Source organism: Dendrobium catenatum, unplaced genomic scaffold (assembly GCF_001605985.2).
Source record: "Dendrobium catenatum unplaced genomic scaffold, ASM160598v2 fragScaff_scaffold_1433, whole genome shotgun sequence".
Classification (NCBI taxonomy): domain Eukaryota; kingdom Viridiplantae; phylum Streptophyta; class Magnoliopsida; order Asparagales; family Orchidaceae; genus Dendrobium; species Dendrobium catenatum.
Genome location: NW_021319895.1, coordinates 42,635 through 68,760, shown reverse-complemented (window position 1 = coordinate 68,760; position 26,126 = coordinate 42,635). Strand labels below are relative to the sequence as shown.

Genomic DNA, 26,126 nt, shown 5'->3' with positions numbered 1-26,126 from the left:
AAAATATATATTTGAACATGTTGTAATTTAATGAATTTAAAATATATTATGAATAAGAATTTGATAAGACCGAATTAATTTTTTTTTCTCTCTCTCTTATAAATACGGGATTAGATTTAGATTTGATAAGAAGTTGATCAGAATTGAATTAAGATGACATGAACCTAATCCAATTAATAAATGAGTAAAAAATACCTGAAATCGACTTACTTTTAACTCAGGATGACCCAAACTTGATCCGATAATCTATTTTGATTTTAAAAATTTATACCTTGTCAAGTATATATTTTATGTGACTATATCAACTAAAAGAAGAATATAAAAATAATTAAAAAAATAAATAAACCTATCATTTTCAGATTAACTTAACCCAACTCATTAATTAAAAATTTTTGTACTCCAACCTGAGCCCGAACCCGATTCGTCTACTAAAAGATAAACATGAACTCCAATTTTCGGTTTATATGTTTATTTAATTTACGGATTGAATTATTTATTAACACCTCCTGACTATGAGGCAGATACCTCCAATTTCCGAGTTGGGTTGACATCCACATCCATGCCATCAAATTTTTTGTTCCAAAGCTAGCGGGCATGATATAATATTTAAAGGCGATAGTCAAATAAAAAAAATTATTTAAAGGAATCTTGTAACTCCAATTGTGTCGTTCCTTTATCAAAGTATTACACGAGGTCCTAGTTGAGCATCCGCTATACATGGGCGGGCTTCGCCCATTCACGTCCATCTATGATGATTTTCAGTATATCGTACCCAATCATACCCACCCGCTTTCAACACTTTTTGAATGCAGTCTGCTATAGACTGTGGCCTTCAGGCTTGTTATCCTTTGCTATAACTACGAACTTTCCAACCTTGTAAATGCGGAGGACTTGATTTATCACAAGTTGAGAATCTTTAAAGATTTTGGAGATTTTAGATCCTAACATCGATCGCAAATCTCCAGTCCGCTATTAGAGTTTTGTATTCGAATTCATTGTTGGTCCGAGCTTCAGTCAAATTGATTGAAAATCTCATTATGCCTCCATCAGGTGCTATAAAAATGAGATCGATGTTGGCTCAGACCCTTATAATATTTGGTGATCGGGTAAGCTTAATTGATGATGCCTCATCAATGTATATCTCCCAAAATGGTAGTATTAAATCTTCATCAACCTGCATGATTTGCTCATCGGATAGACCATCATTAAGTGGGGAGTCTATCAGGATAGGATGCAAGCCGCATATTAAAATTTATTGTTGTTGCATCGCAGTTCAGTGCTGCGCACAGCATAGTGATCAGTATTACGGTAGTACACTGTGTACGGTAATTAGCAATGTAAATTAATTTATCTCCGATGTTGAGTATCTACTTATACTCATTCACGAGGTCATGGACGAACCCATATCCACCCATATCCATTGAGCATGAGTGACTATGTAGGCGGGTGCGGATATGAGTTCCCAATACAGGGCGATGTTCTTTATAAAAATTCAACTTTCATAATTATCCGTTCGAACGGGGTTGCAGTAGTTGAGATGGGCTTATCCTGGTAAAATTGTCAACCAGCAATTCGGCCTTTTGGGTGGTAGGCCCTTTAGTAATTCTTTGAGTCATTGGGCTGTCGTTTTTTTAGCCCTTAAATTGGCCTTCTAGAGGCTGTGGAGGACTGATTATAGAGATACTGAACTTCCTCTTAAAAAAATAAATCAGAAGAATAAAATAAACATTCTTAAATAATAATATAATAATAAAAATATGACGATTTATATTATTCATAAAATATTTTTATAACTATAAAAATACTTTAGAGATAACTAAAAAAAGGATGGTTTTTATATAATACTGCAATTTTAAATTTTTTTTCTTAAAACAAATTTTGATTGACCACTATTTTTCTGAATTATATAGAATCTAAATTCAAATGAAGATTAAATTTTATTGAAATAACTTTCTTACTGTTTAAACAATTTTTAGTACATTAAAATTTTTTAAATTAAAATATTTTATAAAAAAAAAAAAACCGTTTTAAAAAAAAGTTAATAATAAAGTTGACGCCAAATGAAACCTAAAAGCCTGAATCTTTAACTGATAGTCACAGTTCCTCCTTTTGAATATGGTTATGATTACATAACACGTTGTGATTCAATGTACTATGATCATATATGTCGACAATAGGGTGTCATTTCCGGTTCATGGGTCGGGATCAGGTCGAACCGAACTGACCGGGTTCAAATGGGGTCGACCCTAACTCGACCCCGGGTAGATAAACGGGTCAGAATTTAAACTCGGACCCAACCCGGCGGGTTGGCCGGGTTTGACTCGACCCGACACGGGAAGGAGAACAAGGCGCCGTAGCGCTGACCGGGTCGCGGTCGATTTGAGCGGACGCCAGCTGTGACGCGGAGCATGCTGGCTGGGGCGGCGGTGCGCCGGACCGCGAGCCGGGCACGCGGGTGCGTGAGCTACGCTGCATCGCGGGTGAGCAGGACGCGGGCTGTGGGTGCGACGCTGACCGGGTGCGCGGAAACTTGCGGGCATTTCATTTTAAACAGGTTTCCCGGGTTGACCCGGCAACCCGTCAGGTCAAACCCGAAGTCGACCCCGTTTTTTCAAAAAGGGTCGGGTCCAACCAGTGATTTTTCGGGTTGGGTTTTCGTGTCGTGTCAAATATTGACACCCTTAGTCGATAAATGTGCCTATATATATATATAATATATATATATATAATATGATATATATATATATATATATATTATAGTAAACACAGTAGATGAACAGTCAAAAAAGAATGAACAGCTCTCTCCTTTGGCTTCCGCTCCTGTGGGTGGGCTAGGGGCTTTTTGCCCCTAGCCGCTTTTTTCTTCTTCCTGTTTGCTGAATGTGCTGTTCAGGGAAGTTTTCTTTGCTCTTCTTTCGTGTGTGAGTTTTTTTAGTCTAAGCTTGTATGGCGCCTCTTCGTGACTCTGGTTTTTTTGGTTTGTCCTTCTTCTTTTGATCTATTTAGGAGTTCTCTCTTTTTTTCTTTTTTTTTTTTTTTTTTTTTGGCTGTTGTACTTTGTGAGTGAATATTAATATATTTTCTTTTGTTAAATATATATATATGACCTAGATGACATATCTGCTATATATATGTCACATACTCACATATGACGTGTCCTAATCTCACTTTAAATTTTGGCTCTGCTTATCTTCATGAAATAGTATCAATTTATCATAATTTAACCCACATTAAATGTATGCAAATATTGCAACATACAAAGGCATAATCATCAGCATTTATTAGATGTGAATAATATTATATCGCTAAATATGAGCAGTTAATTAACAAATTATATAAAATTATGTGCATAATTGACAATTCACATATATCTAAATATTTATTTATTAACAAAGTTAAAAATAAATTCACATAACCCTATTTTTGGATGTAGGGAGTGTTCTGGGTGATGTTTTTGCTTGTTGCCTTGTGTGATAGTTTTTCTATCGTTGGTTAGTTGGGAGATTTGGTTTTTGGCTTACTTATTCTATTGTTGGGAGATTTGATTTTTTAGCCTTGTGGTTTTTGCAGTTTTCTGTCCTCGTCCGGTTGGTTTGGGATTCTGTTGGTGTGGATGGATTGGCCTTTTGTTCATCTTATTTGTTTTACATGTTTCTATTTAGTTTTCTTTGCGGATCCTCTTATTTGAACTCATCTCTCCTTTAGACTTGAATGGATTTGCCTGCCTTCTTTTTATTTTTATTTGGTTATTGTAATAGGTTGGAACAATCGCTCTTAAGTTTTATTTCAAATGATGTATTTTTAGTAAACTTTTGTTCTATTAAGGACTTGTAATCCGTTTTGAATTAACACATAGACTCCTTTGCGAGTTTTATATTAAAAAAATTTAACAAAGTTAAAATATTTAAAAAAAAAAAAAAGGAATATCTTTTCATTTGACCAAGCCAATTTATGTTGACATGAATGTCAAATCATAATTAAATTAAGAACGTCATAAAAATCCAAAAAAAGAACAATAGATAGGCCAAATATATTACGCACTTAAATGTCTTAATTATGTACTTAATTATAACTTTTATGCTTCTTAAATCTTAATTTGCTATAAATATTTTTTGATGTAGTATATATGTTCATTTGGATCCCTCCAATGACCAGCACCAACACTTTTCATAGTTCTAAAGAGTAATATTTAATTTATTCAAAGCTTCATTGCCTCGTAAACATATAATTTATACAAAGGAAAATTTCTAATATAGTAAATTTATAAATAGGATTAGTTGCTAATTTAACAGATGAGTTGATGAGACATGTCAGTCGTCCGTTAAATAAGCAACTTAATTTCTTTTTTTCATGCAACTCTAAGGCTTTGTTTGGGACGGCTTTTTTATTGCTTTCTAAAACGAAATTTTAATACAAAAATAAAATATTTTGTACTAAAACTCCGTATTAGAAAGCATTAAAAAAGCCGTCCCAAACAAAGCCTAAGAATAGCACTAAAAAGCTGCTTCAAAAAGCAGTGAGAAAGTCAGTCTCAAATGAAGCCTTAATGCTATTTTATGCGAGTCTCCTTTTAAAATAGAGAATTCTCGCTATTAATTATAAAAAAATTAAATATGACTGGAATTGTAAAAATAAATACCAATTTGTATAAATTTATATGAAAAATATGAATAGAATGAATTTATTTTTACACTGCAAACTTATATATTTCATAAATTCATTGATATGATTGACCAACAGAAAAAGTTCTTCTAATGTTTTGTTTCTTGGGACTTGTATGAGATGATTTCTCTCACTGAAATACTTTGGTGAAAACTATTTGTCAAAGCTCAGTTGTCCATCATACAACCAGATCAATGAAGCTAAATGTTCGATCACCCTTTCAGAAATGTTTGTGCGTTACAAACTCTATGTTTTTTTTAATGCAATTAAGGTTTCGTTTGAGACTGCTTTTTTATTATCAGATCAATGAAGTCGTCCCAAACGAACCTAAATGTTAACAACTTAGATTTCAATATAATTACATTTCGTTTGGGACGGCTTTTTATTGCTTCACAAAGCAGCTTTTTAGTACAAAAATTAAGAAACAAGAAGAAAGCCATCCCAAAAGAAGCCTTAGACAATAACAAATAAGGATTAAATGACAATTTTAGCTTCTTCCTCCTATATTTACAATCAAAATCACAAGATTTAAGTAGTGGTTATTACTTATTCGTTAAAAATGGTGTCCGGTAGATGAATCATTTTACACCATTGTGTCCTATTTAAATCTATAATTTTTTTTTTTTTTTTTTAGATATTTTGATCAGTTAAGTCAAATTCACACATACATCACATAAGCAAGACCAGAATCCTAGATCTGTTAGTTGATTACCAACGCTCTCAACCGATAAATCAAAACTTTTTAAATATTTTCTAACCAAGTATTTTTCGATCTATCTTTAACTATTTTAGCATGGACCATATGTAATAAATCTATTCTCCTAATTAGATCATCAGAAGACTGATGTTTCTTATAGCATGTTAAACAATAAAGCCGTGACATAGAACACACTGAAAGTAAAAGGAGAGTAGGAGAGAAATTAGGTTGCTTGCTGATTAAGGAGATAAGCCTAAAGAAGGGCAAACTAATTAAGAAGATACATAATAAAGAATCAAAAAGTTCGTTCTAGAAAAGACCCGTTGCGAAGCAAGCAAGCAGGTTTGCCGCACGCAGAGTTAAGGTAGGTTTTCTTTTGAAAGAAAGTTTAATTTGCAAAACTTTGAAGAAAATTGGACTTAATTGTTTTAAAACCACCTAATTTGCAATTAGTTTTGATATGTTCTCAAAAATTTATCTTGATCGGGCACGAATCTCGAGGTAAAAAGCTAGTTGGAAACTTCAAAAATTAAATCCAGAAGCACCAGAACTCCGATTTCAGCGAGCCTATAGTTAAACTGAGCGTCTCGGAAATACGAACCCAACGACACCAAATTCGACCCAATCCGAGTCCGAATGGTTCCGAATCAAGGACCCGAAGTGCTGTTGGAAGGTTCAAACCGTAATTTGAGTTACCAAACGGTCTCCGATTTTAATGAGCTTATACTCGAATCGAGCGGCTCGACGAGACGAATTCAACGAGCCCAAGATCGCCGAATTCCGACATCATTAAGGCCTTCAAATGTCCAACGAACGGTACATGATCAAAGGATTCGATATCGGCCGTCCATTCAAACCACTCCCAATTCGCCCATGATCTCACGTCTATTTACGAGCCACGCCACTCCAGAAAAACTATAAATAGAGCTCTCATTCTACACAAAGGGGACTCAAGTGAAGAGAGAGAAGAAGAAGAGAAGGAGGAGAAGGAAGAAGCTCCTCCTCGACCACCGCCGGAGCTCTTCCCGCCGCCTGAAGACGCCGGAACTCTGCCGGATATTCGGGAGAATGCCAGAATTCTGCCTAACTTCTATGGGATGCGAAAATTCTTCCCAATTTACAGCAGAGATCCCTCATGACGCCGAAACTCTGCCCAAGTGAAGCCGGATTTCTTCTCTGCCACCAACAGACGTCGGACTTCTAATCGACTTTGGACCTTCACTCTTCGCCAAGTTTCTACCCGACGCCGGACTTCTACCGGTTATCGGACTTTGCTGGACGTCTATGCGAAGATGCATTTCTTTCCATTGTTGGACTTCTACCTGACGCTGTCCTTCTGATATTCGTCGTCAGACTACAGTCTTTCGACCTCCGTCGCCCGCCGACTACGGTTCTCCTGACTCATATCGCCCATCGACTACAGTCTTTCCGACCTCTGTCACCCACCGACTTAGGTTCTCCTAACTTACGTCGCCCGTCGACTACAATCTTTTCGACCTCCGTCGACAGCCGACTACAAGCCCTCCGACCTCCGTCGCCCGCCGACTACGGTCCTCCCGACCAAACGAACATGTCATTAGTGATTCTCCCAAGGAAGGGCCTCATTTGTAATCGACTGCAATACTAGTGGATTCATTCAAACTGGGCTAGGTCCCGTAGTTTTTTTTCCCCTTTTCAGGGGTTTTCCACGTAAAAATCTTGGTGTCTCATAAATGCTAGACCCTCTCTCTTATCTGATTGCGTGCCGGATTTTCGTACAATGCTAAGACGATAAATTTTATATTTCTCTACCGCAGCGAATACTCCTGGACGCAACAAGTTTATAATAAAAAAATTGTTGATGATATCAGAAATTGCATCAGAACAGTCACAAATGCCATTCATTTTAAGCTAAAATGAATGCAACTTATTTCTACCTGTCTCACAAAACTTGATATTACGATATTACCACCGAAGAAGAAGAAATTTAGACGATGTGTTGCTGGAGGTGCTAAGAACTGAAGCATAAATAATTAATGGTTGAACCGCTTAGAAATTATGAAGCCTCTATTGTTTACTTTTTGGAAATTTCAATTTATAGAACTGACTTAGCGCTGCAATCTCTTGTTTGGGGGTTACATTTCACAGTTGTTTTGCCCGATGAAAAGGCACGCGATGCTTTTAGGTTCATGGGGGTGGGACTTTTGAAAAGGTTTTTTTTTTTGGGTCTATTAATACAAATTAATACGTATATGTAAGTTTTAAATTCAAGATCTCTTAATTAGTAGCCAAAACTTCTAACCAACCGAATAAGATGAGCTACCTTTCCGAAAGATTCCAGAAGGCAATAAAATGGAAAGTGCCAACAAATTTAAAGAGAAAAAATTTTGGTAGCTATTAGTAATTAAATTTCAATTTCAAATATACTAATTTTGTAACTCTATATTTATTGTTCTCTAATAATAATAATATCGCTGAATTCATCAAATATATTTTGTAAATAACTTCAAAATTTTACTAATAAGTACTGTAATTTTTGTGTTCAGAAAAATTTGGGATTATAAAGATATATAAAGTTTAGTGTCCTAACTTTGTACGATGTCCATCCCACATATAAATAAATGAGTAGGGGTGAAATGCTCATAAGAGACATTATAGTTTTTACATGGAAACCCTAAGAATGAATAAAAAAAAAAAGAATAAATCCACTAGTGTTTGCAGTTGATTAGAAATGAGGCACTTCCTTGGGGGGAAGGCCTTGGCTTGATGCAACCAATATACAACATATAGAGGGCATTATATGGTGGGAGTTGGAAGAATCAATATTGGCATGATCGTTTGGTCTGTAGGACTATAGTTGGCGAGAAATGTAGGTCGAAAGGATCATAATCTGGTGACGGTGGTCGGAAGAACTACAGTCTTGCGACGGAGGTCGTGGAGACCGTAGTCTGGAGATGGTAATCGAAAAGACCGTAGTCAGCAGACAGCTAAGTATAGAAATACTATAGTTAAGCGATGGTGGTTCGCAGAACTGTAATTGTCGGACAGCAGATGTCGAAAAGATCGTAATCAGGCAACAGTGCTGGAGAGACTGTAGTTGGACAAAAGTGCTAAGAGAGACCATACTCAGGTGATGATGGTCGCAGAGATCGTAGTTGATAGGCGACGATATTTGGGAGGAGATCAAATGCCGATAGCATCTAGGAATAGTTCCGACAATAGTCGAAGAACAGATGGAGGTCCAACAATGGTTGGTAGTCAGGAAGAGATCTGATAGTAGCTGACAAATGGGCGGAAGTCCAGTGATGGTCGGATCGATTCAGTGGTAGTCGATCGCAAGGGAGCTCCCCAAGTTTTCTTTTTTTCTTTCTCCCCCTCATGTGAAGAATGAGTGGCTATTTATAGTTTTTTGGGAGTGACATGACTAGTAAATAGGGAGAAGATCAAGGGCATGTTGGGAGTGTTCCATCACACATCTCATAGTGATCCCTTTGATCATAAAATGTTCATCAAATATTTAGATGTATTAAAGATGTAAAAATTGAGTGATCTTGGACTCGTTGGATTCATCATGTCGAGCCGCTCAATTCAACTATAAGCATGCTATACTTAGGTATCATTTGGTAGTTCAATTAATACTCTAAAGCTTCCAAATAGACTGTGGACCTTTGATTTGGACTCATTTGACTCAAACTGCATCAAAATTGATGTGTTTGGGTTCGTCTCCTGAGATGTTCAATTGACTATAAGCTTGCTGAAATTGGAGATCAAATGATATCAATTTTAAATTTTGAAGCCTCAATCTCATATTTACATCGAGATTTGTGTCCGATCAAAATTAATTTTTGGTGACATATAAGTAATAATCACATTATTTTTTGAGACATTTAGGTCAATTTAGTCAATTTCACGCACACATCATATATCAAAGATTGAAACAAAAACCTCTTGATTAGAAGCAAAAGCTCTAAACCAACATATCAAATTGAGTTGCGTAAAATCACATGATAAGAAAGCACTAACTAATGTCAATATAACATATTTTATCATTCATTCTCTAACCTTTTATTTATAAATTTAACAGAAAACTCAATGCTGCTTGAATGACTATATATAAACAAAATTAAATAATAAAATTTAACAAATAATTACTACAGATTTTAGTTACCTTAATGCACAACTTAGAGAATTCTTATTAAGCTCCAAATAAACGAGGAGAGCTTTAAAAATGAAGCTTCCTTCTCCATTCTTGTTGAGCAGCTTTAAATGCTCCAAATCAGTGCTAACCTCCACGATTTCAAACACTGCCAAGCTTATAACGAGCAGATCTTTTCTTCAAGCGATTTTATCTCCTTCTGTGAGTTTTAACTTTCAAGATTTTACTGAATAAGTTTATTCAAATTCTTCACGACTCACTGAATTTAGCTCATGATAACGATTTAATAGTTGATTAACTCGATTAAGATGGCAATGGGAATGGTAAGGAGGCTAATCGAAGCTATTTACGGGAGAAGGACGACGAGGCAAATCTGGAAGCTGAAGAGTCTCCTCAATCTGACAGTCTGCCGCCTCTCAGTTCTCCGCAACCAGCGCAATGGCCGCTGCTGCATTGCCCGGTCCGACATAATGCAGCTCCTCCTCCATGGCCAACAAGACCGAGCTCTCATTCGCGTAAGCCGAATTAACAAACACTCGATCCCTCGCTGCTCTTTTTTTATCTGTTTTTGTGGACATATAATGCAGGCGGAGCTTTTGATGAAGGAGCAGAACATGGCCGATGTCTTCGCTTTGGTGGAGAGTTACTGCCAATTCCTCAACGACCGCGCCTTCATACTACAGCAGCAGATGTACGTTCGCAAATTCCTCTCTCTCTCTCTCTCTCTGAACTATCAGTGATGAGAAGCAATGTTTGGGGGAGTGCAGGGAGTGCCCGGAGGAGCTAAAGGAGGCGGCGGCAGGCCTATCCTTCGCCGCTTCACGGTGCGGTGAGCTGCCGGAGCTACAAGAGATTCGTAAAATCATCTCGTCGAGGTTCGGCAAGGAGTTCACCGCCGCCGCCGTGGAGCTGCGTAACAACTGTGGAGTCGATGCTAAGGTACATAAATAAATTTTAGTTATAATGACGAATACAAGAAATAGCTTTCATGTTCACAAATTTAACAAAAATAAAAAATTAACGCATTGTGTTTAATTTAAAATCTTTTTACGATTTTTAATATAAATATTTTAAATTCACAAATCTGAAAATACAATTACCAGACAAGCAACATAACCTCCATATTATGTTCCACAATCAGTTGTATGTTAATGCATGACACTTTTCTGGTTTATAATTTTAGAAAGTTGTGGCACGACTTTCTTAATGCTTCTTAGAGTAATTTTTTAATATAGAAATTAAAAATTTTTACTGAAAAATTGCTTAAAAAACAGTAAAAAATCTATCCCAAACGAAGCCTTAGTTTGAGACGGCATTCTTACTGCTTCTAAAAACAGCTTTCTAATATGAAGCTTCGATTCCCAGATACAAACTTGCATTGATTAGTTTGTTGGTCAACTTCCCTGCAGATGGTGCAGAAGTTCTCCGCAAGGAAGCCGAGCATGGAAAGCAGGGTTGATGTGATGAAAGAGATTGCAAGGGAGAAAGGAGTCGAGCTGGAACTCATTGCCAATCCCTTTTCAGAGGTTTCAGTAGTTAAATTTCAATGCAAATATTTCTAAACTCAGATATGGAATAAATCATAAAAACTTTGTCAAATGCAAATGTAGGTGGGTGATCAGTTTGCTAGCCTGTGGACCGAAAACCAGGCAGAAGAGATGGCAACACCGCAGCTTGATTCTGCCTTCCATGGGAATTATAGGGGGAAGATGAGGGTTGAAGAGGAGTACAAAGATGTAGTGAGTGCTGCACAGGCTGCATTCGAGTCTGCCTCGTATGCAGCAGTAGCAGCCAAGGCTGCGATGGAGCTCTTCCAGTTGGAAGCCGAGGGGAGGCTCCTGCAATGAGAATTTTTGTAGAAGAAAGGAGCTGTAATTTGAAGTAGCCAGTGAAAAATGCTCTTTTCGAAGATGAGCCATAAGAAGATTACTATCCTTTAAACTTTCTTGCTGGCGATGGTGAACATGGACAGCTTGCTTGTATCGCTTGCTTTCACTGAGTTGAGCATCTCTTGAAAATCAACGGCCATAACAGTTGCTACTTTGTTATTTCCTTCTAGTCAACTAAATTTTTTAGTTTCTTCCTCCTCTCCTTCGTCTTTTTATGATAAAAGTTTTTGGTGAAAAGTTTCTTTCGTTTTTGATGCAAAAGTTATTCCCAAATTTATACTACAATATGCTTTTTGAGCTCGACTCGTGGCAGTGCATGGTGATTCGCAAGGTGTACCGATTTCACGTATGCGGACCGCTTCTGCGATTCAGCCTTCCACATCCTAGCCCGCCCCCACAACTCTACCTTGCCACGTCAGAGCTAATAGTTCATCTTCTGAACTCAAGCTGCTCGACAAGTAATTGAGCTAAGCATCATCTCAATCGAACTCAAGCTCGATGATCCAACAAGCTTGAAATTCTGCTCGAGCTCGAAACTCGATAAGCTCGACTCGTAAGCTCATTAATGAGTTGAGCTATTAATGAGCTCGAGCTAGCTCGCAAGCCTACGAGCTAGCTCGCCTCATTTGCATCCCTAACCAGTGGAAGAAGAAATTTTCTTTGAGAGACAAAATGAGACAGCGAGCAGATTGTGGAGTTACAGAGAAATGAAAGCTTATGAGGTCCAGGCAATCCAGTTTCATGCAGACCGTAATATTGAAGCCTCTTAGCCTAACCTTACCAGAAGAGAAAAGACCATCTAAAGATGGAGAAGATGCAGACAGCATTTCAAGCAATTATGAGATGGAAATTGGAATTTCCAAATGTTTGCTCGTCTCCTCAGAAAAACTTAGCGACTCACCTTTCCTCTATGGGTAAGGACTCCAACACCATGAGATCGAAAACGAAACACTGCAGAAGAAGATACGGAGCAACGACCCGACCCGTTTAATCAAACGGGTCAAATCTACGAACCCGAACCCAACCCGTTTATCAAACGGGTCGGGTTCAACCCGGATTTTCCGGGTCGGGTCCGGATCGGGTTTTCGGGTCGGGTCAAAAGTTGACACCCCTACCTATAAGTCGGCAGAAGAAGATACGGAGCAACCTAGCAAAACAAAGGCAAAAGAAAACTTTATCTATGCCTATAAGTTGGGTCTTTTAAGAAAAAACATGGAAATACTATAGCAGTAAGCATTAACGGCAACAGGTCCACATAAGTGTGAAACTTTGATCAATTACTGTTTGGGAAAATACATGCATTGGAAGAGATTGGCTTTAAAATACCTTTACAAATCTAAATTTAAAAGGATTGCAGGATAACTCATTGTGCAGTTCTTCTTTTCTTATTGGCATTCATCAGTTCACTATAGGATTGCAGGCTAACTCCAACATCTTCATCATATTCAAGGCCGAGCTCCTCCTGTGATAAGTAATGGTGCTGTTAGTAAAATCTAAAGAAATAGAAAAGGTTGATTCCACAGGTAAAAAACCTTGAATTCTTTGGCATCCTTTGGTGAATTCTCTGTTATGGCATCCCACAAATCTTTAAAAATCCTCTTCCGCTTCCTCCAATGGTTCATCTTTTCACTGAATGTTTGTTCAATAACTTTTTTCTCTTCTGGTTTCACTAAAATTACTCCATCCCGCAATTTCTTCAGCTTTGCTTCCATTTCATTAACCTGAAGTAAATATGTTTCAGAGTTCAGACTCTTTTGAAGACTGAATATTAGAAGAATTGGTAAGAAAAATTTGCCTCTGTTTGCAGCATTGACTGTTTTGACCGTATTTCCTCCAGTGTCAAATTTGATTGCAGAGATCGAATTTCTGATTCAAGAAAACACATTTAAAACTGTAACTGGAACTTTAAAGAGTGAAATTGTTATCATTGTAGCTTACCAGCCTCAATCTCAGTTCTAGCCTTCTTTTGGACATCAATCTGCTCTTGTAATTGGCAATTTTCCTTCTTCATCTGGTCGAGCTCCGGATTACTGGGTATCTTGAACTGATCTTGCCGAGCAAGGTAAATCTTCTGCTTGCCATACTCTTTAAATGAAATCTGCCCACTGTCAGCAAGTGTATCCAAAGCTTTTTGGATTGCAGACTTTTTGAGGTTATACTTTTGCAGAGCATCAGCAACATTTTGGGAATTCAGTGGTCTATTTTGCTAACAATAGAAGTATTGTGTTACTCCAAAGCATGTAGTGAAAATCTTAATTTACAACAGTGCTTAATTTATCAAAATACTGATGAGCAAAACAAATGATAACAAATAAAAAACATTCCATGAAACGTAACAAAATTAGACAACTCAAGAAAAAATTCCTGGCTAAAAAAATTGAAAAAGATTTAGTTCAAAAAGTATAGATTGAAATCTTTATCCAAATTTATTAGGAAAATTAAAAGAATAACCATTTTTTTCAATCACAAGAAATTTTAGACAACAAATATTGTTGAGATGAGAGCATTTAAGCAACACTACATAGCAAAAGGATAGCAGGCTAAAAAAATTGTGATAAAACTTTGCAATTCTTTGTATAAAATCCAGAAAAAATATTAATATTACAAGCATCGAACAGGGAAAAAGGAGCTAAGAAAACTTTATATCAATGCCACTCAAACTTCATCTTGCATTGGAGAAATGCCAGAAAAAACATTAGGGTTGTATTTGACTAGATGAAAGATCCCATATATTTATTTTATAAAATTTGTGAAGGGTCACATAAAACACTATTGTTGTAAGGTCTACAGTTTCATTAGATAGTTGACAACCAGCATAAAACTTGTAAACAATCATAATATGAATCATTTAATACATTGCGTTAATACTAAACCGTTCATCAGAAATGACGCGTTGTATGGATTGAATATAACAAAAAATGTGCAAGATCCAGTACACTGGTACCTGGACGCAGTATTAAATAAGGATTCTCACATCATGGGCAAAGCCAATTCATGAAACTAAAATTAGAATAAGAGCTTAAATATAGATACCTTTACAGGCAAATTAATTGAATTAATAGATATTATAATTCATAAGAAAATAAATATTCTATGTATTCAGGACACTAAATTATTTGGAGAAAAGACCGAAAAGATTGATAGTTTATGATTTAAACTATGATATTCAGGTATGAGTCATACCAAAAATTGGGTAGATATCATAACTAATAAGAGTTTGAAGGAAAAATTCATGCATCTTGGAAGTAAAAAATGTAAATACATAAGAAGAAAAACGTAGGAACCAAATATTAGGGCTAATTTGTCATTATCTCTTCAACAAATAATGAAAGATACAATTGAGATGGTTTGATCATATAAAACTCCATCCTTTCCATGACAATGTTAAGAGAGAAGAGGTATTAGATTCGGCTTATGGAAAGAAACATAGAGGTGACCTAAAAAGACTTGGTTAGATTGTATTAAAAATGACTTCTTTAGTACATTAAATGAGAATTTAAATTTTATAGGATACAATAGAGAAAAAGGGTTCATGTAGTCAACCGCACATAGCAAGATGAGGGCTAGTTGTTGTAGTTGTTGTTGTTGTAAAGGGGGGCATAAGAAGGTGAAGGATATCATACATAACTTCCTTGCATTAAGCTTAGAATATGCTTGTGGGAGATGTTAATTTCAAATATTAGTATCATGCAAATAAATCAAAACTATCCCACTGGAGTTAATTCGATTGCAACATAAATGATAAATCTAAGCAAAGCAGCACTGTAAAATAGCTTAACAATGATTAATTTGAATGCAAAACACCAACTGTCTAAAGACTGAAAGTTTGCTGCTTTGGAAAGATGTTAATATCACGTAAAAGTCGACAAAAAATAGTAAAAATAGGTTGTTATTTTTCTTTTAAAACGTTCATCTTCTTAAAAGCAGTCTAACACCAAAAATAGCTCATACTTAAAGTGACCTAAGGCCATGAATTGAGTGCTCATAGATAGAGAGTGCTAGGGGATTGATCGATCAACCAAAGCAATAGGCATGAAGTAGCCACTGCCCACCTAATCTTCGTTTGTGCACAATCAATTCAAGTGATAAAGGAGCAATGTCAATCATACACGGTCAAAATTGATCCATAATATTTAAGATTTGAATAAATTTGATACTAAAACATTTTGGCTATCAAAAGAAAAATTTTCTTAGATGAAAATAGGTGGCAACTTCATATAAAAAAATTTGAAATATTAGGAAACTAATGTTGCTTTTTATATAAATTTTGAATCAACCGTTGAGTTGTGTTATTTTTAATCCTGTGGCTCACGGCAGAGAAGTATGTATATATATTTTTAATCCAAGAGTTTTTTGCTATGATATCTTAGAGTTATTGGGTATTTTGAGAATTGAAAGGTTATGATAGATGTGGAGAAATGTTTGAAAGAGTTTTCAAGATGTTGGATGTATTTTGGGAATGAAAGAAGGTATCATTGATGATATATAGACAAGAAGAAATTGTGTTAGAAAAGTGGACGAATAAGATAGAAAATAAAACTAAAAACTCATCAAAGCCTAAGAAGTAGAGAGCACTGGGCAACGGAGGTGGTGGAAAGCAATGGGCAAGGCGCCAGGCAGTGACCAGCAGGTGACAGATAGTAAGGCAATGACTAATGGCCAATGACGAGTATGAGCGACTGCCAATGGCAGTGATAGAAGGTTACGAGATGGCAGGTGGAGATTGGCAAGGGTGAACAAAAATGAGCCAGTTTAGAATGCAACAAAAATGAGCTACATAGTGTAAAAAGGACTTCACCAAAACTTTACTCTACATTCCTTTTTCATCACAACAATCATAAAAAATTTCAAATCTCTTGTCTTTGGAATATTTTGCATTCCTTTTTTAGCAAACCAAATATTCTTTATATCAAAGATCAATGATCAGAATCTTATCATAATATTTAGAAATAGGCTCAATGTATACAATAAATTAATTAAAACTTAAAATTAAAAGAAAAATATTTAATGCTCATAGCGCCAAGAAAGCCAATTAAACAAGTTGCTTAGTATTCATACATTTTGTTATAAAATATAAAAATAGCATAAAATCAATTTAAAGTAAACATGAATCAATTAAGCCCATGGTAGTGTAGTCAATTGGCAGTGTCATTCTACCCAACAGGTCCAAAGTTCGAAATGTGGTGCTGTCAACGAAAAAAGTTTAAGCTCAACCTAAATCTAAAGTTAAATTAAACTTAATCATTAAGTAGAAGAAAGCACAAGATCTTGAACAATGAAAGGTCATAAAAGTTCCAAGCAACGGTCATCAAGTGAGTGAATGAACAAGCTTAGACTTCAGAACATTTCTGAAAGTAGGCAATTTTAAAGGGCACTCAAAGTAGAAAGGTAACTTAGAATTCAACTAAAACGAATGATGAACTTAATAAGTATTGCAATGTAAGCAATTTGAAAAATCATTAAATTTGTTAAATGAATCTACAATGGTTGGATCTAGTTAGCAGTGACATAATTTCAAACTACACAAACCACCTCAAATCCCATCAAAGTGAGGATCTCAATTTCAAACTCAAACAAATTGAAAACAAAATTCCCATTTTTAAATTTTCTTTTTTTTCATCTACAAGCAAACAATCCCTACGTGACATATCAAAAACCACAAAATAATTTGACAAAATGGTTCTTACATATTTCACTGTTTAATATACCCTCGGTTAACTGCTTTAGCAGCTATCCCAAACACAAATTATATTCTTCAACACATAGTCGACGCAATGAAAGCCCTATCTCAGATGAATAAGAGCAAATTCGAAAGATCCTGCGTACTTAATCACTCCGATAACACACGCTCAGTAAAACAATACAGGAAAAACAAAAACCATCCATTCAAACTTGCATCCACAGCTCCACTTAACAAAACCTTGATTCCAAGGATAACAACAATCAAAAGATTTGCCTGAAAAAAAATTCGAAACATCTGAATGGCGGAAAATACCTCGTTCACGAAGCCGAGAACAATGCCTGGAACATTTCAAAAAAGAAAATAAAAAGAGAAAGATAAGTGAATAGTTAGTTAGTTTACGATTTGTAGAGAAGCTTAAAGAAATGGAGAGGATGATATCAGTAGGAAGGAAATGCCTTCAGCGCTATCGTGCTTCGGCGGCATCTTCTTCCTCTATGGCCTTCGAATCGCCGGCGAAAAATGTGGTAAGAGTAAAATGAAGCCTCGCCCACACCGCTCCCCGTCTTTTTATTTTTTTATTTTTTTCTGTCTTTTTCTAGATTTCTAGTTTTCCCTCCAAAAATGAGGCGCTAACAGATCTTTGGGCTTCTTAAGCGCAGAGGAAACTCATGGGCCAAGCCCAATAATTAAATCCATGACGCCGCTATAAATTGCCAAAGGCCGAGATGATTAGAAGCCCAAGATTTGGGACAATTTTCTTACTGCTTCTTAAATCACTTTCTAATAATAAGAATAATTTTTTGTGCTGAAAAATTATTTTAAGAAGCAGTAAGAAAGCCGTCCCAAATGAAACCTTAGTATATGACAACTTTCATACTACTTTTTAAAGTAACTTTTTAATATAATTTTTTTCTTACAAAATATTAGTTGTATAAAGCAATATTAAAGCTGTCCCAAACAAAACCTTAATTCTCTCAAAAGTTTCTAAAAAAAATTGACTAAGTTGAATTATAAGGAGTAATCAAGCCTAAGAATAGTTTAGCTAAATGAATCTTTTAGAAGCGTCTTATCAAAAGTTACAAAAATTTTCTTCGTTCAAATAATTGTTTTGTTGTTTTCTAAAATAAATTTTTAGCATCATTTTTTAAATAGTAAAAAAAATAATGATCAAAAGTTGGAGAAATTATTGTGTGCGCAATCCGAATGCAGAGTAATATTCGGATGCTGCGTATTTGTTACTTATTTCACTGCGTATTTTTTAATACATAATTTTTTCATGACAAATAAACAGCAAATAAATAATACTCACTAAATACACAATAAGTATGCAAAAAATACGTAGAAAAAATTATGTATAAAAAATACACAGTAAAATAAGCATGAAATACGCAGCATCTGAACCTTATTCTACGTTTGGATTGCGTACCAAATAATTTCTCCAAAAGTTGTGTTGAGAGCTTAGGCTTTCAACCAAGAGGTCCAAGGTTCGAGTCTATGTGTATGCGTTGTGTGTGTGAGTTTGCCTTAATTGGCCTAAATGTCCCAAAAAAAAAAAAAAAAAAAAAAAAAAAACTCTCCTGGGAAGTACTTACAATCTTTGTTTGGAACAATTTTGACTGTTTTTGTGATAAAAAAATAATCAATAAAAAATAATATGTATTTAAAATAGAATTTTTATCATTACTATTTCAAAATTTTATTTTTATTTTTTTAAAAATATATTTTTAAAACATTAGCTAAAAAAAGAATTTTAAAATATAAAATTTGAAAGGTTTGAACTACGTCAAACTAAGTTTAAGGCTTCGTTTGAGACAACTTTCTTACTATTTTATTTTTCAGATCATAATTATAATTTTTGTTTGATCACCATTTTTAATAAATTATTATATTATAAAAATCCTTTCAACAAATTGTTGTATTACAAAATTACTTTCTATAACAACTTATAAAAAATTAATTTTCTCAACAACTTTATAAAAAACTACAGCCATCTCAAGCAAATCCTAAGACTCAAATTTCTAATTTTGACTTGATTTATTAACTCAAATTCATTCTTTGTGATATAAAGCCAAATCAAAACAAATTATAAATCCGTTCATACAAAAACCATATAAAGAGAGAGCCTCTCCACATAAGAACCATTATATTGTTTGTATATAGAGAAATTATGCAAATAAATATTAGCTTTATTTCCTTTCAACGGGCTATTTGGTTGCCTGAAAAAGGAATTCTATATAGTTGCTTGGATGAATGTAAAGTAAATGTATGACTTCACTTTTTTTTGTTTGATATGAAGTAAAGTGAATGAAATGTAAACTACAAGAATATTATGATCGGGTTGTCTGACGATCGACGGTGGTCGATAGCTGTGGTGTGCGGCTGGCGGTGGTTGCTGACAAGGGTGATGGCCGGCGGCAGGGCTAACGACAGTGGGAGGTGGTTGACAGAGGTGGTGACCACTAGCAGGGGCGGCAACTGGCGGCATGAGGCCAGCGGTGGCAGTCAATGGCAATAGCTGTAGTGGAAAAGCCAACAGTGGTGCGTAACGGTTGTTGGTGGTGCTTTTGCAATGTATTTAAAACCCTCCCAAATCAAAGGAATTTCAAATACACTAAAAAACATATTTGGAATACACTCCTTTTACACTTACATTTTACTTTACTTCAAACCAAACATCAAATTTTCTAAAACGGTTGCATTGGAATTACTTTACACTCTAAATGCACGCAACCAAACAGCCTCTCAGTCATTTGTTATACCAATGCACCGCATAAATCACTTTAGTTTCATGTTAATTAGTAGAAGCAACGTAATTATAATTACATAGTACTTAGAAATGTATTCATTATATTCTGGAGCTAACATTACTAAATTAAAAGAGACTATTTCGCCTAAAAAAAGGGAGATCTTCTGTATGGTAAGGCGAAGGCCATTACAAAGGCTGCAAATGCTTGACCCCAGACTTGTAGCAATAAAAAGAACAAAAAAAACTCAGATATGTTAGTAAAGAACCTTTCTTTTGATTAATTCTGAAAAAAATATAGAAACTACAATATTTCTAGAGCTCAGATCAGGGAGTGATTTTTGAAACTTCCAAGGAATTTAAATGAAAGGACTAAAGAAAACTAAGTGCTACTGCCTATCAGTAAGGGGATACATTGTACATTTTTACCTGCTACAGAAATCATTTTACTATGTCTAAACATGAATGGCTCACTGATATCTTTAGATTCATTTCTGTCAAGCTTCAAGGGAACGCAGAGCAGACTTTATTTGCTGAACAGTTGCGCCAATGACATTGTTAACCGTTGTGACTGACTCAAGGCTTAGCTTTGCTGAAGGTAAGCTGCTCACCATGATCTGAAAGGCAATGGTGAGCACTGTACCTGATGATCCTCCCAGTGGATTGGAGCTTGAAGCTGCATTAATGCCGGTGCCGGTACCCGGCCTGCCGTCAGGCAAGATCACAAATCCCGACGGCAGAAGAGGGATAAATGATGAGTCTTCTCCACTCATTGCAATGTTCATAGATGGCAGATCTACAGATGCATACACTACGAGTGAACCTGAAGAGTCAGTGCAGCTCTCTTGGAGTATAAGCATGTTTCTGTCATTCAGATTGGCAGGATTCATAGTTGCCTGTTTGATTTTTTGAAGAGGAGGTAAAGTGATTAAATGATAGTTAGTTGCAGAGCTAAGATGAACGTGAGAAGAAGGAATGGATGGAGATGATGTTTTAGAAGAGATTACCCGAAGGAGAGAGATACAGTTTCCGGGGTGTTGATCATTTGAAATGCGAGTGACCTCTTGAACAGCTTTTCCATGTGATAGAACATCCCACTTCAATTAAAATGTTGTTCCATAAGTTTTTGGATTACGGGAATGTGTAAAAAATGAAACTTACTAAAGCTGAAACAATCATAAATCATCGAAGTTCACTTCAATAAGAGGTTGTTTGGTAGCACCCAAGATTTGATTTAAGTAGGATTTTGTAAATCCTCTAAACCCAGAATTCGGAAATCCCGAGGGGCCTAAATCTTGAAAACTGTTTGGTAACATTCATGATAAATCCTATTAAATCATGTGTAATTGTTTGTCTATAGAGCGGATTTAACGAGCGGATTCTTCCTCTCGAGCCAATGGATTTCGTAAATCCGGCAAAAAACAAGATTTCAAAAATCCGAGATTTTCCGTCTAGATTTAGTTTTGCATTTTAGGCCGTTTGGCTGGATTTCACTCAAATCCACCTCAAATCCGACCTAAATCCTCATACCAAAAAACTCCTTTTGTCTTATACACTTAAGGCTAAACCAATTACAGAAGATTACATGTAAACAAACGAAGCCTTAAGTGCATAAGAGAAAAGAAGAACACAATAAAGAGAGAAACAATGGTGAAATGAGATTATATTGAACCGAACAAATATAACGACAACTCAAGGTTAGTTATGAAAAATTAAGAATGAAGGTAACGGTAGGAAACCTGAACCCGAGACCTTTCATCTCTGAAAAAGCTGAAGACAGATTCAGGGGAGTATGGTAGCCATATGGAAGTTGCGGCACTAAGGAAGACTCCATTAGGTTGGAAGACTCCATTAGCTTGGCCAGAGTCTGAGCACTTGTGAACTGTAACCCTGACTCCAGAATCATTCACTCCAGCTGGTGCAATCCATCTGTAGCCATTGGATGAACCTAGAGTAGAGCAGAAGTTGCTCACCATCCTCTGTGAAAGCCTCATCATGCTCCTCTTTCCATCATCATTGGGAATAACTGAGGGTCATGCCAAGAATAAATATAGCTTTAGGAGATTAACTTGCTAACCTAATGATATAATTAAGGAGCTTTAGGGTTATATCACTCCTAATAAATGAAGGATGCATTGGTATACCATGAAATTTTCAGTTATAGGCATAACAACTTTGTTTATTAACTTTTACAAAGATGTCAACTTGATTAGGTTGTGCTGAGTTGCAGAAAACATTGAAAACCACCCCATAATTCCTCAAAAGATCAAAGGGCTATTACTAGAGAAATTATTAGGTGCGGAGTCCAGAAGTGGAGATACGTCCGGACTCCAACAAAATGTTGACATGTGGAGTAAATACATGGATATTCAATTGGATTTATTTTTTACTATATATATTTAATGTGTCAACAGAACTTTAAGTCAAGCACACCAAAAGGGCAGGTAAAGCGCAGTCAAAACGTAGTAAAAAAGTGCAACAAAAGAGTAGTTAAAACGCAACTAAAGTGCAGGTAAAGCACAAGTAAAGTGCACAAAAAGTGCAACCAAAGTGCACTCCACATGTCAAATTTTAAGTGGATGTGTTTGGGCGTATCTCTACATCCGGATTCCGCACCTAATATTTCTCCTATTAATGAGCAGGCAGAGGAGGAAACTTAAGTTGGGAGGCCAAGCTCTACCAAAATGCAAAATGGAATGGGTAAATACTAATCGGGTCCCCAAGTCCTCGCCAACCTAACTCGAGAGTTTATTTATTCATTTAATATTAAATCAAACAATGACAATTGAACTAGTGGAATGATTTTAAACGTTAGAGAGTAAAATGGTACACTAGAATCATTCAAAATTTGGTTGATATAACATTAAACACAAGTAGAAACCTTTCTAAGTATATCATCAATTGAATAATTTCAAGAAAGTATGGTGTATACCTCCTCCAAGATCTCTCGGGGAATTACCAGTCACCATTAGGGAAGCAATCCTCCTACACATTCTTTGTAGGGTGGCAACCCATCTCTGTGCTCCAAAAGCCATCCCACTATCAACTAAATCACGGTAAAGCTGGTGGACTGGATTCTTTTCTTCGATCTCCATGTGTTCAACCCATACAATCTTTATTCATGATAGGAAGTAGAATCAGATAAAAAAAAAAAAAAAACAAATAAACATTCACATTCATGATATGAAGAATTACCTTAGAATAACCATTTGTCATATCTTGAATCAAACAACCAGAAGGTAGCCGCTTTATGCAAGGAATTATGTTGACTTTTGGAGAGTGAATGGATATATCTGAAATGACCCATAATCCCTGCTCAATCTGCTGACAGTAGCGGAGGAAGTAAAACTCGCGGGAGGGAACCACCGGCGATAGCCCCAGGAATTCACCATACATCTGCAACCTCTTGAATTAGATGTGCCAAATAGAACCTATGGGAAAACAAATAAAGGAAACTTCATGGCAATTTTGGCATTTTTTTTTTCTCACCAAAACTAAGGCTCCACTCCTACTTCCATCCATTCCAGACATTAGAACTTCAATAGTCCTTGCATTTGACACAATTGTAGGAAATAGCTCCATCCATTTGCCCTATAAAAATACAAGTTTATGTGCAGGTGAATTAATAGAGAAAGGCCATGTTTAGGAAATAAAGACATCATTATTCTCATAAAGATGAGCAACTTGCAATGCAAGTGCATAACCATGGTAGTTAAACCAAGTAGAAAGTTACAACACTTTCCTTTGCTTTTTTACCACACAAATAAGACTATATATATATAGAATCAATTGAAAATCAATCCAAAATGAAGTATAAAAAATCTCACGGGGTCCATAAACATGTCAACCAATGCAAAGGAATTCATGATCACATCTCCAGAGTCTCTTGAAGCCTCGATATGAGTATTGGCACTCCTGAACTGTTGCCCAGGCCTTGGAAACAACCTTTCATAGGCTTCAAGATTGATAAATTCCCTACCATCACTCCCATTTCTACTCCAAATAGGCTCATCATTTTGAGCAAGCCTGATTAGCTCTTGCATCGATCGGGCAGCGAGATCCACCATGACGGGCCTCTCAATCTCAGAAATGGTTGGAAATGGGAATGGCATGGATGGAGGGCCAATACCAAGTAGATCAAGGTCAAGGGAAGGATTGAACTCAGTATTCTCATAACCACCAACTGTAAGATCAAGTGAAGAAGCTGGTAACGGTTGGATTGGTGGAAGCTGCATCAGAGGTCTTCCCAGATGCCTTGATGTAATTGACGAGACCCGATCAAGCTGAAATATAGAAAAAAAATGGTGCAATAAAAGAATGAAATCTAATTTTAAAGAAAAATCATAGCTTGTCCAACAAAAAAAGATAAGTCATGTCTAACTTCTGTATAAAAGGTTTGAGATTAAGAAATATCTGGGAGTTATCAAGACTGCTAAGGAACAACAAATTGCCCAGGAAGATGAATATACACTAGAATTATAAGAACAGTCCCTGATGAATTCCAATTCAAACATACTATAGTTATCATCACTAAAGGAATCAAATACTAATTATTACTGTAGATTAAGCTTCAACGACTCATCTATCTGCAGTTGGGCAAACCAAATTAATCAGAGGAAATAATGCAGTGAGACTTATGAAAATTTCTGACACTTTTACTTTATTACAATTCAATTGTGCAGTGGAAAAGCTAAATCGAAAAGCATTTAATGAAACTTATGAGCAATCGAACCACGAGCACTAACTTTCACCTTCAGAGGCTGCAACCAATCATCAATACATAATACTTGCTAATGATCAACTAACTCTAATCATGAATAGCAACAAATATCCGCCTTAAGAGAACCATAACAACCAAGAACATGAGCAAACTTTAGTAGAAAATTAATATCCATTGAAAGAAAAAAGATACTGGTAAGATGAGTTGATGATTCGATATTGGTAATTAATTACAGTCATTTAATTCTAACTTTTTTTTAAAAAGAGGATATAAGATCACCTCCTCTTTCAACCTGGCATTCTCCATGCGTAGCTTCTGCTCATCAAAGTAAGAATCCTCAGAAGTTTGTGAGCTGCCACATGTTTGGCAGACTATGTTTTTTAGTGCCTCAATCATAGTAATGTTCTCGAACCTGATCCTTTCGTTCTCTGAACGTAGAACACAATTATCAGACCTCTCATGCTGAGCCTGCAGCAGCCAAAGGCGACTCCTTTTACTTCTCTCCACCTCAAAAAATCAATCTTTCAAGCAAAAAAAGAACAAGAAGATCACAAAAAAAAAAGGGCCTGCCTTCATCTGAGTTCTGCGATTCTGGAACCAAAATTTGACCTGTCGTGGCTCCAAACCCAAATCCCGGCTTAGCTGCATCCTCTGTTTCTCGTCTGGATGCGGATACAACTTAAAAATTCTGCGAACCCACAAACAAAAGAAAAAAAAAATTAATTTTACGGTCGATTCAAGCAACATAATCTCAAAAAAAAAAAAAAAAGAGAGAGAAATATGAGACGGCATACGATTCGAGCTCCTGAATCTGGCGAGGGGTATGCCGGTGGTATCTCTTCTTCTTACCCTTCGACTCTGACATATCCTGGTCCTCGCCGGAATCCATCGTCCCTTCCAAAATTACTCTTTTCTTTCACCGATGAGCAGAGCAATGCCGTTATTCTCTTCCGGCACTGCTCCACTGAATCCTAGTAGAGCCAATGCAGTAAAGAGCTTTGCGTTCAGAGAAGAATAGCGTTTGGAACCTCTTACCCTTCGCCTCCAATTTCACAGCCTCGTTTTCTCTTCGCCTTCCTCCACTATCCTCGCAGAAATAGAAAGCGCTGCGGCCCCGTTGCAGAGAACGGCGGTAATCCGGAACAATTTCACTCAACATCCCCCCTTATTAAGCACCGATTAATTTCCGGGTCTGCTCTGAATTTATTTCCTCACTCTCCTCCACTACACCCGCACACACTATTTCTCTCTCCTCTGCGAACCTTGCTCTGCTTCCCTTCTTCTTTAGAGAGGGAGAGTAATGAGGGAGTGGTAAAGGTAACCGACGCGATTTAAAGCCGGGACTTTCAAATCCTGGCGCTCTCCTTTCCTTGGGATAGGTGAGCTGAGTTGCTGAGGTTATTTTATTTTATTTTTTATTTATAACACACATCATACAGAATTATACATATATGAGACTCTGAGCTCCCGACAAATAAATTAGGGCTGTTAATATTTGACATGGTCTAAAAATTTGACTTGAATTTGATCTGAAAGTTTTGGATTAGGGTCAATCCGAACCCAAAAAGGGTTGGGATCGGGTTCAGATTTTTAACTC

At 36.2% G+C, this 26,126-nt stretch overlaps 3 protein-coding genes across 3 annotated transcripts; 1 reads left to right on the top strand and 2 right to left on the bottom strand.

Annotated features, from left to right (window-relative positions):
* Positions 1–9,814: 9,814 nt before the first annotated feature.
* On the top strand, positions 9,815–11,354 carry LOC110111548. The gene is made up of 5 exons (XM_028700027.1): positions 9,815–10,009; positions 10,082–10,189; positions 10,257–10,433; positions 10,904–11,020; positions 11,105–11,354. The coding sequence occupies exons 1-5, from the start codon at positions 9,815–9,817 to the stop codon at positions 11,339–11,341; spliced, it is 834 nt and encodes a 277-aa protein (XP_028555860.1). The 3' UTR covers positions 11,342–11,354.
* A 1,275-nt stretch (positions 11,355–12,629) lies between these two features.
* LOC110111553 (homologous-pairing protein 2 homolog) lies at positions 12,630–17,616 on the bottom strand. Its single transcript, XM_020843470.2, has 6 exons — positions 17,522–17,616; positions 17,379–17,404; positions 13,322–13,589; positions 13,179–13,249; positions 12,916–13,104; positions 12,630–12,845 (listed from the first exon to the last, which is right to left on the bottom strand). Exons 1-6 carry the CDS (start codon positions 17,547–17,549, stop codon positions 12,747–12,749), a joined length of 681 nt encoding a protein of 226 aa, XP_020699129.1. The 5' UTR covers positions 17,550–17,616; the 3' UTR covers positions 12,630–12,746.
* Positions 17,617–20,128: 2,512 nt separating this feature from the next.
* On the bottom strand, positions 20,129–25,879 carry LOC110111543 (homeobox-leucine zipper protein ROC8). Its single transcript, XM_020843459.2, has 10 exons — positions 25,324–25,879; positions 25,100–25,217; positions 24,809–24,997; positions 23,637–24,092; positions 23,299–23,400; positions 23,005–23,205; positions 22,742–22,922; positions 21,549–21,835; positions 20,817–20,906; positions 20,129–20,705 (listed from the first exon to the last, which is right to left on the bottom strand). Exons 1-10 carry the CDS (start codon positions 25,416–25,418, stop codon positions 20,307–20,309), a joined length of 2,118 nt encoding a protein of 705 aa, XP_020699118.1. The 5' UTR covers positions 25,419–25,879; the 3' UTR covers positions 20,129–20,306.
* Between the last annotated feature and the right edge of the window lie 247 nt (positions 25,880–26,126).